The following is a 12,038-nucleotide window of genomic DNA, read 5'->3' as shown; positions in this document are numbered from 1 at the left end:
TCGCATCCTGTTTTCGACTCGAGCACCCGGATGGAGAAGATCGTTATCGTTTGCGAGAGATATTAGACCACGTCTGCAGAGAAATTTGTAGAATTCCAGAAAGATAGAGAAGGTACACTTTGAAAGCTTCTCTACGACTGCTAGATAAGTTTCTCGAGAGCCACGTTTTGTTAATCCACCCTCAAAACGCTTTTACATCTTCCACAATGGAGTAGTCGTCGGTTGGTTGTAATTACGAGGCAAACGGGGCATTCCACTGGCACTTTAGCTTCGCTTAATCTGGCCCGCGATTATTAGTTTAACGCGAAAATCGGTTTAAGCAAACGCGGATACCTGGCGGCGTTTAATCCAGCGTAATCCAAATGTACCATCCTGGGTCAGACAGTGTCGAGCATTGCGGTTCTGAGACGCGTGAAAGTTTAAGCTAACATCGCTCGTCGTTAACCTTGGAACAATCTTTGAAAAATAGAAAAAATATTCGAATAATTCTTTCCAAAAAGTGAACAAACTCTCCTCGATCCGTCTCGTCGAATCTTAGAGTTGAACACGGCAAACACAGTCGCGTGCTGCGACCAAGCAATCGCTTGGACGATCGAGTCGCGATGCAGAGAGCGACGTAGCCACCGGGTAGCCATAAATTACCTTCTAATCTCGAATTATTCATACGAGGTGAGCGCAACCGGTGGCAGAAGTCGTGGACAGACGGTAGGTGCGAAAGATCCGACTAAAAGCCGCGCGTGGGTGAAATCGGTTCCGCCATCCTGGCCAGGATTGTCCGTGATTACTGAACAGGTGCGATCGGCAGATATCCGATTGTACGAATGGAATTCAGAACGTCGACGTTCGATTCTTTCCGGTGAATGGGCCTGGTGATCGAGTGGGCGAAAAGAGGGTGTCCTCTCGCGTTCCAGGAATTTCGTTTGGCGAACGATTGATGATGCATACCAATTCCGTGGTATCTAAACCCAGTTTAACCCTTCTCGCACGACAATTCGTTCGATTCGACAAAGCGCAAAAAAAAAAAATCATTTTACGCATATTTTCATTACACCAGGTATAAATACGTGCAATTAAACACATTCTTTCTTCGCTCTATACATTCATCTAGTAATTAGACAATGAGTTTTCACTATTTAATAGAATTTAATCACCAAATTTTCAATAGAAAGCTAATTAAAGTCCTTATTATTTCGTATTGAAATTAGAAAAAATTCGAGGCGCTATATCTCCGAAGATAGAAATGGTTAGTTAACGGAACGGTGCTTGTTGGAAGCTGGGAACCTTCCTCTTGAAAACGGTTCTTGAATCGTCTCGATCGGACTTCCGGTTCCGGAGATACGATCGTGTAAAGAGAGGGGTAATTTTTAATCGGTTACTATCTCTGTCCTTGTCGGAAGGACTCGGACCTCTCGCTCGCTCCCAGACACACTGACCTACCTCAATGAACTGTCACGTGACCTGTCTAGACAGCTGCCAGACGGTTTTTACTATTACTATTAGTGCGTAAACAATTCCTGGAAACCACGTGGTCACGTTCATTCATAAATCCGCCCACCTGGGGCGTCAATGGGAAAAACTTTGAGCCCTTATATCTCAGGAACGGCTTGAGATATCGAGATGAAACAAAAACTGATATTATTGGTATCATTTTCTCTATCCACTGACGGGGTCTTGGTGACCAAAATTTTTCGACATCTCTTAGAGCTGTCTTATACCACGGCTGGGTGTGAACAGATTAAAAATTGAACTTTACTGAAGGAAACTATTTCGTATTTATTATGTATCCAGAGATGTTGACACGCTTCGAACCATTTATTATATATTTTATGTGCTCTATAACGCACGCGTGTGTCGTTAACCGGAAGTCGGCGGTGTTAGCTATTAGCAATTCGCGTTGTGGTGTCGATTAGCTGAATAAGTTGGCCATCGTTCATCGTGGCAGCCTCGTTCCATCGTTGGACTCGCGCGTAGAAATCAGGTCGACGGGTTTGGCTCGTCGCGTGTGCGACACCTGCTCGACGTCTCCGTCGAGCACCTGTGTAATCCAATTGGAACTCGCGCAGGGCCAGAAGAAGGCAACGGATACGTGCGACAATGTGCGAACTCATGAATGATTTATAAACGAGTCCACGCGACAACGTCCCCGGCGTCGTTCCTTCTGTTTCGCCTCTCTTCGCCGGCAAAACAAACGTTTATCCAGTTGCGATCTACATGCCGCGTATTATTCCTGCATATTGCATGTTACACGGCCGTGGTCGAACCGCTCGTCGCGCGCGTTGAGGTCGACCGACGCGGAGTCTGTAATTGACACTCGACACAGGGGATTCGTATCGTCCCCAGGGAAATTTTAGGGGATGATCCCTCTCAAAGTAAGACGGAAATCAAGAGAATAATAAAATTTCGTTTGCGAGGGAGAACAGTCAGCTTGAATAACTCTTTGCGAGAGTGGAAATGAAATTCGTCTAATTCTTAGCGGTTCGATCGAGTTTCCTATTTCTGTAGTCCTGTTCTGTACTTTTTAATCGTTGCGCTATTGTTTTGTAAACGTTTACGCTTCATCTTTCGCAGATCTTGCAGACTCAGCTGGCATCGACACCGGATAGTGGAATATTGCTGGCTGATGAAGCACGAGACGGTTCAGGAAGCGGCGATCGTCCATGGGATCGTAATCACGAGAAAATATACGAAGACCCTGATGACGAGGGCGGTGATCCTTACAATCGCGATGGCGACGAGGCGTCTGGGTCAGGAATGGAACCCACTACACTGGGTATGTTCTCCAACTTTCCACTTCTGTCGACAAATAGAACTGTGACCCCCAAATCGTGACTTTCTTTGCGTCTCAATTAGTTCGAAGCGAGTTGCTCGCGATAATTTCTATAAAAATTGCGATTAATCGAATCGAATCGTTGTTGCAGATCCAATATTGGAGAAGAAGCACGAGGACACGCACCCAGCCGGTGGCGCATCGAGCACCGTGCTGTCGTTGCTCGCGTTGGCGGTCGCCTGTGCGCCATTGATCGCCTAAATCAAATCCACACGTCCACCCCCTCGAAAGAATTGGGCGACGCGTCGGCCACCCGCGACCCAGACAAGACCCAGAGACGAGAAAGAAATAAGAGAACAGAAAAGAATAAACGATTTCCCGTGCCCGCGTCGGAGAACAGGATGATCCTGCTCAGAGACGCGGGATCGATCCGATCCTTGAGTCTTGAAGCTTCGTAGGTATTCATCGTGCCGCCTGGGAACGGAAACAGAGCCGCGAGGTCCTGTCGAGAGGGGAAAGGGGATGGAAACGAACGCGCGAGGGTGTCTGTTTTCGTTTGCTCGAGGGTGGTGATCGAAAGTTCGCCGCGCGTGCCGATCGATCGATCGAACGAAGACTGGTGCGCGTTCTAATCGAGGCTCGAGGTTCTGGGAATCGTTCGCGATCGACTGCTCGACCGGTTGTCGTTCGTACGCGACGCTGAACAGATATTTCTCCGGGAGGGGAGGGCAGGATACGTTCGACGCGCGGGAAGATCTGATATTTCCATCCGATAGCCGGAAGCAAGAGGGCGGACAGATCGAGACAGAGGGGACGTCGTCCAGCTTTCGACGATCTACAACGCTGCTCGCTGTCGCGACGAAACAAGGACGGAGAAGCGTGTTCTCGTTGCTCGATGGAATTTCTATTTAGCAAACTGTTCCTGGAGGAAATTAAAAAGTCGAGAGTCGGTCGAGATTGTTCGTGCGCAGAGCAGAGGATCGATTCGAGCGACGCTGATAGAAACGTTGCCTGTTCCTGTTCCACCACGCGACTGCGAGAGATTTTAGTGGGAGACCTCTATGAAATTGGACGCATAACTCTCGAAGGACGTACGATATTGCGTCCATAAGAAATCAGATTTGGTAACAACGGAAGGAGCCTGGAGGCGAGGAAGAAAATCTTTCTACGTTCAATTCCATTGTACATATTTATTCGAGATCATACTTGAGATAAAGAGAATGTCGAACATCTGAGTCGCTTGGAGAACAAATTGAAGAAGCGAGGATGGGAAGAGGAGGGGGGCCAGGCATGCAAGGTGCAACCAGAAGCAATAAACTCCATCGATAGTACGCACCCTTCGCTCAGAGAGCACTTTCTAGGCAACAAATCAGTGTCTTTCCGCTTTTGAAAGTACGAGACTCTTGGAACGGCTCGATGGATCCGCGGAGCCCAACGCGACGCTGCAACCCTTGTGCCTCGCGCGGCCACGCTTTTCGTCGTCGATACACGGACTAATCACGGGCTTAGCTCGTCGGTGATATCGCGCGTACTTTTGCCGTACGTCGAAGCTAACTGCCAGAACGACGGTCGCGTGGTCGAAGCTGCTTGCACGAGCTGGTCTGCTCGAGTTTCGCCAGGATCGTTGCTCCTCGTCGAGGCGAGGGTGCTCGCGAGACGAGACCAGCTTCGCCCTCGCGATCGCGTCGTTTCCTCGCGACCAAGATCGCCTGATCCCAACCATCAGGTGGTGGAGATGGAGTCGTCCTTTGGACGTCGATTATTTCGATTTTTTTATGAATCATCGAGTAGCATATTTACGCAGGGGTGCTTGATACGCTGTGGAAGAGATCGCGGATCAAGGACTCTACCTCTTGGACGTCTAATCGTTGAGGAGCTCAGGACCCGATGACGAGTGATTCGAGTCGTAATTGATTGGACTTGGGTTTTTTTTTCTTTTTTTTTCTTGTGGGTATTCCTAACGACGACACGATAGTATTTGAGAAAGTGAAGCATTCGCATGTTCGCGCGTTGTTGTGCAGCATTCTGTCTTCTTTTTTTTTTAACACTGGAATAGGGTGGAATAGGTGTTTCGAATTTTTTCTTTTATTTTATTCGTCGATGGAAAGTATCCTGTCTGGTTTGAAGTATCTGTTGCACGATGATCACGCGTGTGTCTGAAGTAAGCGCAGACCATGGAAGCAGAGATTCTAGTGTTGAAAAAAAAACGAGTCAAACTTTTGATAATCAACTATCCAGTGCCATAACTTTAATTATTATCTAATCGCAGCTCGTAGGAAAAAATCATCCGCATTCGTCGACGGTGACGTTCGATTACCGCGACGCAATCGCTTTTCGTTGGTCCTGTTTACGCTACATCGTACGTTTAAATATCGTCAAGTGCCAAAAGGAAAAAGAGTAAAACAGAAAAAGGAAAAAAAAGAGGTAAACGAAAGAAGGAACACGCGAAGTAGAGCGCAAACTGTGAAAGTTGTCTCGCTAGGCGCAGCAGCGAGAACTAGTTCCTCGATACGTCAACGCTTTAGACGTCTGAGCTTCGATTTTGGCGGTTTGCTCTTTCCCGACTTAAGATTAGAGCGAGAGGAAGGCGAAAAGGGGAAGAAAGGAGGAAGAGAAACGGACTCTAGGCTAGTGTAAGAAACTAGGGTGAGCCTGTCGGTGTGCAACCTCGTATGCGTCGACTCGTATGCGGCCGCACTGATTTTGTACATTTGATTTTGTCGGATCTTTGAGGGTTAGTGCCTTTCTGAATATCCCTGGCCGTTACGTCGTGCTATCATCTCACGCCCGACAGAAGGAGACGCGAGAGTGTGTGAGAACGAGAGTGCGAGAGAGAGAGAGAGAGAGAGAAAGCCATCGATATAAATACGACTGTACAGGGCATTCATGCTGAAGTAAAACGATGTGTGCGCGTGCGACCTCTTCTTTTCCTCCCTTCGAACTAATTCTGACAGGAGGGAGAAAATGGTTGCGAGTGTTTTTAACCTAGATAATCCTTAACCATCCAAGAGGGCTGATTACGTGGACGATGCAGCAATGATCGAGGTCCACTGCTGGACACGAACACGTAGCAACGACACTCGAATGAGGAACGATGATGGCGCTTCCTCTTCTGTCTCTTGACTGATAGAATCGCGAAAGAAGCTTCCGTCTCGCGTGTGAAACCAGTTAGTTTATCAGACGAATTCTTTTCGTCAATCATCGTCTCACGTTTGCTTTATCAATCAGGTCTCGCGTTTGCTTTATCAATAAATACGAACGTGGGGGGATAGGGCGGTTGGAAGTCAAGGGAAGAAGTACGACCAACGCGAGAGGAGCGATGGAGGCTAGCCAGGACATCGAGAGAGCGAAACCATGTACCATCCCTCAGCGGTTCGAGAATAGATCGAGCCAGTTTCAGTCGAATTGCAGCGTGATCGTGTTAAGCGAGATGGGCCCAGAATTATTACTCTCGTGTCAACGATCGCGGAATCGTTCGACGCTCTCTGCGGACGTGGAAAGATCCCGCGATCCTTGGGGGAAAATTCAGACGAGTCTGGGTTAATGACCACTGACGCGAAAGGAAAAGAACGAGCGACGCGTTCGAATCGCGTCGATTCAGGAGGGAGGAGGAGGAGGGGACATTGAATTTCCCTCTGAACTCGAACGCTGCGATCGTTATCGTTGGATTGGGTCCAGACTGCGTTTCGAGCGCGAACTTTGTAACGAGCAGACTTTTCGATCCAACGTCTCTCTTCTATTTTTTTTTTTTCTCTCTTCTCTTTTTCCAGCGCTAACGAGCGCGTGGCTTATTACTAAGGTTAATCGTGTAAACAATAGACGATACGCGGAAGAAACTAGTCCGCAGACTAGAGCAGATAAGATTAAATTATTTGCCTCGCTCGAAACGATGCTGCGTGGAGACGTTGATCGTTGATACTCGAATATTACTGCGCTCGCAGGGTTGATCGTAGACTAATCCGTGTATTTTCGAGGGGCAAATTGGAGTCTACGATGGTTCAACTTGCAGCAGTTTCGTTGAGAATGAAATTATTTGGGAAAATAGAGCGGCAGCTTCGAAACTGAGAGACTAGAATCGCGATTAATTCGACGAAATCGACTGCAAAATCCGTCTCGCTCGCAGCTAATAAATCGTGCTAACGCGGTTCGACACGCGACGAGCCTTTTCTCATCCTGAAAGTAACCCAGAGATTTCCTTGGAGTTCGAAATGTTCGCGTTGGGCGAGTTTGAGCAACGACAGAGGGTGAGGAACTGGTGTCGTTGCCCGGACGGTGCACCGTGACCTCTCTGATCGCGGTGATATTAATTCATCGTCCCTTTTAATGGCACGTGCCTCCCGTTAATCGCGCGCAGTAAGAAGGAAGTGGCCTTACTTTCGAGTCTCCTTCGCTTCGACCATTAAAACGCGTCGATCGGGACTCTCGACGAGAATCGATTCAGCTATTTATAAAATGCTCTTTGTTATACATGTTTTGTGGTGCTACATTCAATAAAATTGCGACTAAATAAAAGGTGATATATATATATTTAAGAGAAACGAAACTGTGTGTTGGTGCTCGGCTTAATTGAATTCGAGTTGCTCGAATTGACCCGCTTTTTTCTTTGATGCGAGCTGATCGAAGCGTCCTCTCTTCGACTTCGATTCGACTCGAAACACGTCCCCTTGAGTTTCTGAAATTGTGTGTAAATTAAAAAAAAAAGCCACGATCGAGGCTGTTGCTCGTTGGAGACGCAGGTCGAGCGTGACGGATTTCTCATCGAAACGGTCGAGGATCCTGGCTGAATCGTCCATTTATTCGAATCGAGGCTCTCTAACGAGACGTAGAAAAATTCATTTCTGTTGAATACAGCCGGGCAGAGCCGCGGGACGCGAACGAACGGGCCGGGAGCATTGAATGAACTTATTGTGCACGGTTAAATTGGCTCGTTGAACGTTGAATGGCTCCGATGGCGAATTTAATTAAAACGATACGCATTAGCCGTCTTGCACGGCTGCGACAGCTGCTCGCCGTCTCGGTTACTTGACAGAACCGCGTGAAACAGCGGAAAGTAAAGACGCGTGGTAGACACGAGGCGTCCGTGGACGCTGACACGCATCAGCGACGTGTCATCCTCTAATTACGCGTCGCGATGGCTGGCGGTCTTTATTAAAGTAACGCCGCGTAAATCCCGCGGGTTTCAGGCCTAATTCAATGTTACTCGTATTACGTTAATCACTGCGCAACGTACAATCGCGTGGATTTAAACCTCGAAACGATCCTCAGTCTGGCGTCATCGACGAAGCGCAGAGCCGTTATCTGGCTGCTGTTATCACATGTGTGTCTTGCAGTAAATCGCGTCCGAAATAGAAGCGTAGAACGAGCGAGCGAGCTCGTCGAGGCGACGCTGAGCAAAATCGCTGTTCGAGCCTCGCGAATGGCCTAGCAATAATAGCGCGAGCGTTGTCTCGTCGCGCGAGGATTCGAAGGGAAGTCGAGCCTGCGATTTTTCATCGCGCGGAGAAATAAACGTTCGTGGACGAGCGCGCAGTCTGGACTCTCTCCAAAGGGGAGACGACGATCGTCGCGTCGATGGGACACAGGGAGGGAAGAGGAGGCGTGTATGAGAAGGAGTAAGAGTACGAATGGAGCCGAGGGAGCCTGTACATATGGTGGATGCGTGATGTATTTATATGTTATACACGTAATATAGGAGCATATACGTATATACACGTGCGTGTACCTACGCGAATATTAATGTCGTCGACCTAAGAGTTTAGACGTAAGAACGCCGGAGAAAGTGAACGCGTTCCCGAGCAGGTAACCAATTAACCGTAACCGCAATTATCGCGCTAATTTACGTGGAAATAACGATGCCGCGAGGCGACTTGGAAGGTGCTTTAGAAGAGTCTCTAATCTCAGCGCTTTGTCACACGGAAAGCGGGGACGAACGATTGGAAGGATCCATCAGCTTCGAGTGTGAACGGTTGCGATTCGTTCTTATCATAAGAATTCTTTTTATCCCGTCGCTTTCGCTTTCAATCGATCGATTCTGTCGCGCGAAAGAGGGGAACAGGAGAGGTTCGAGATCCCAACAAGGACTCGACGAACAGAGACATTCTGCAACGAGGAAGTGTACGATTTTCTGTTCGTAGTAAAGTTAAGTTTATAGTTTGCTTTCTTCAATCAACCGAGAGTAATTCATTTTATTGACTAATTCATTTACAACCCCGAAATCTGCGATCGAAATGATCGATCAAGGGTCTGTGGCGAGTGGTCAACGAAGGACAACGCCAGGACACAATTACGAGATCCAATTTTCCACTGTTCAAGACTGTTACTTACAATTAGGATAATCACGGTGCGAAAGAAGAGAATTAGGTGCGGATAGCGTCGAGGAACGTCCTTGGAGAGGACGTGGCGGGCCCGTCAATTATTCTCGAATGGAACTCGAAACTCGCTTGGTAATCGCGACATTTCCCAGCGCGACTGTCCAGTTTGATATCAGTCTCGCGACCAAATTCGTTCCGACTCGTTACCCGCGACCCGCTTTTTACCACCAAACGAAATGTCAGCTCGCGTTAATCCGCGCAGGAGACGGGAGTTCCCCTTTCGACCGATTTGCATCGCTTCCGCCGCGACATTTCGATCCTAGGAGAGGAATAACAGCTCGAAGAAGGTCCTCGAGATAACGCGAGAGGATCCATTTCGTCTCGTTTGCCGCGGAAGCGTTTCGTTTCAGGCTCTGTCGCGAAATATTTTCGTAAATGCACCTTTTGCGTTCCCGCGGTAATGGCGGATTAGGTCCTCGCGGGATATGAATTTATGAAACACCTTCGCGTTGCTCCTTGTCCCTTTAGACTCGCTCATTTTTATTACACGCGAATCGATGGTTTACTCTTTTCTGTACGTCGTTGAAATCTGTGCCTTCGTTTCAATTTCACATATCCCCGTTGCTCGACTTTCTACGTTTGCATAACTCAACGAAAGTATAAATTTAAGCACGCGTTTTTAATCGTGGGATAAACTGCTCCATCGATGGCTCGAAAAACGTGGCCTGCGAGGATCGATCGACAGCCACATCGTTCTCCTAGTTAACGAGTGAAACGACCAAACAGCTCGATGTGGACAAAAAAAGATAGAAAAAGGGTCGTGCAATGTCTATTGAACGACGGTCACGTCCGAATTACTCTGCTGCTGGCAGGGTAAACGCAAAAATCAGTTCACCTGTAACTGACGCGGGTGGATCGAACCCCTCGCATGGAACCGCGGCAATACATCTTGCAATGGCGATCGTGTTAACCCGCCGCAAACATCATACGGCTCAGTATCGCGAACGATTGCGCCCAAACACGCGTCCAAATATATATATTTGCGAATCGACGTTCGCGGCGAAACGGCTCGAAATTATCGATCGACGCCCAGCCCAGCGTCCATTTTCAATTTGCTCGCGTGGACCGCGATAAATAACCGGGCGAAGGATGAGGACGCGTCGCGATTCGACATTATGCAAACGAATTCCAAACGCGGACTAATTTCTGCGGACCATGTTCGCGCGATGGGTTCGTTACCCGTGTCGATTCTCGATGACAGAGCTGCACTCGTCGATTATTGGCTCGTCGAGGGACCGGAAGTCATCCTGGCAGCCACTTTTCTGTGATAGCGCGAGAGGCGGATAGCAGGTACATATCTTTGTAGAGATAGCTGGGTCTTTTTCGTTGTCATCTCCTGGCGATTGATCGATTAATTTTTGTTGAAAAATTGTTTGCGATCGCTCGTTTGCCGTTAGACACACTCGCAGTCGTTAATTCCTGGAACGACGTTCGCACGCGGGACTGGAAAATTCCGTAGAACACAATTACGAGATCGATTCGAGCGTCGACGATTGTCCTCGAAGTGGTCCATTGGTTGCCTGGGGGGAAAAAATGATTACGCGGCATTGAACAGACTTGGCACGCTTTATACGCGTGTTCATTAATTTTATTCTCCGCTGCGATGGCCCCTTTACCGACTTTTCCGTCTTCGTCCGATTTCCACGCGATCCTCGCTTCTCCTTCCTTATTCGTAATCGATCTCGAATCTTTCTCTTCCTTTCAAGCCTCGAAATTTCTACAAATTCGTCGAGATTCATAATCGTTTCCACTTGGATAGAATGCAACTTCGAGAGCACTTTGATTACGATAATTAAATTTGTTTTCGATCAGACTCGTTGAAATGCAAGTCGATGGATCGTACGTGCCGTTGAAATTTTTGATACTCATTCAATGCGTAATTTATTATTAACGCACACGTGCCATTAATTAATCGTCGCAGCTATTTCACTTATCTATAATACGACGATGTAGGCGGCTTTATTATTGGACGGTGAAATTTAACATTGTGCAATTATACGATTATGGTACAGCATACTTGCTGTTGAACAAAGGAGCCAAAAGTTCACGAGCAAAAATTAATCAGCTGATAATTGTCGCAGATCATTTCTATATCATTTCAGAGTAGCAGAAATCGACGAATCGGATAATAAATATCTTCAACTCGATGGAACAACTTTGTACGCTAATCAATTAAAAGCAATGTGCAACCGATAAATTGCTCGCGCGTTAAGTAAATGATTTCTATGTATAGACACGTAGACACGCAGACGTAGACACTAATAGTTCTCTCGTTAATTGTCCTTCGAGTGAGTTGCATGCACTTTTATAAAGGAGTGATTCATCGTTCTTTTTCTATCAAATTTTTCGCCGATTAGTTTTCGTCTCGCAACGCTTTCCGGTGCGCCTTGTCGCGTTACCACGTACGAAGTTTCGTTTCGAAGTTTCGCGTGCAATTTTCCAAAGTTTCTAAAACAGCAAAAAAGAGAAGCAATTTCTAACGAACCGCGTAATCGACGTGCACCCTTCGCAACATCGTTCAGGGCCACGAAACGTGCATATATGCGAACGTTTCTTCCGGCTCTGAAAATAGTCCGCCACCTAATAAGCCCGCTCTAATAATAGTTTCCAATTTTATCCAGCTGCAATGTATTGCCAATTCTTTAACCGAGCGCGGCTCCCAGGCTGGTTGCTCTCGCGATAAATTTCGATTCCCTCGAGGCAGCGTCTCCGACAGAATAATTAAACGGTTTCGTACAGGCCCGCGATTAATTGCCAGCCGGTAATCTCGATATTAAACGACGCGCGCGCGCCTCAGCCAAGAATTAGACGTTACTCAAGCCTAACGCGACGCGTTGCATTCGTCATGCTCGGGTTTCTGTTTCGTTCGCTCGTTACTTCCGCCGTTTATTACGCGACAC

At 47.6% G+C, this 12,038-nt stretch overlaps 1 protein-coding gene across 1 annotated transcript in view; it reads left to right on the top strand.

Moving 5' to 3' along the window:
• Positions 1-3,113, top strand: part of Dally (division abnormally delayed protein) — a 72,372-nt gene extending 69,259 nt beyond the window's left edge. Inside the window, exons 7-8 of the mRNA XM_076906735.1 lie at positions 2,569-2,770; positions 2,919-3,113. Coding sequence (XP_076762850.1) covers positions 2,569-2,770; positions 2,919-3,028 — 312 coding nt within the window. The 3' untranslated portion in view covers positions 3,029-3,113. The remainder of the gene's footprint in view (positions 1-2,568; positions 2,771-2,918) is intronic.
• Positions 3,114-12,038: the final 8,925 nt, after the last annotated feature.

This window comes from Xylocopa sonorina, chromosome 14 (assembly GCF_050948175.1).
Source record: "Xylocopa sonorina isolate GNS202 chromosome 14, iyXylSono1_principal, whole genome shotgun sequence".
Taxonomy (NCBI): Eukaryota; Metazoa; Arthropoda; class Insecta; order Hymenoptera; family Apidae; genus Xylocopa; species Xylocopa sonorina.
The sequence above is the reverse complement of the archived record's forward strand: the minus strand, read 5'-3'. Positions and strand labels throughout refer to the sequence as shown.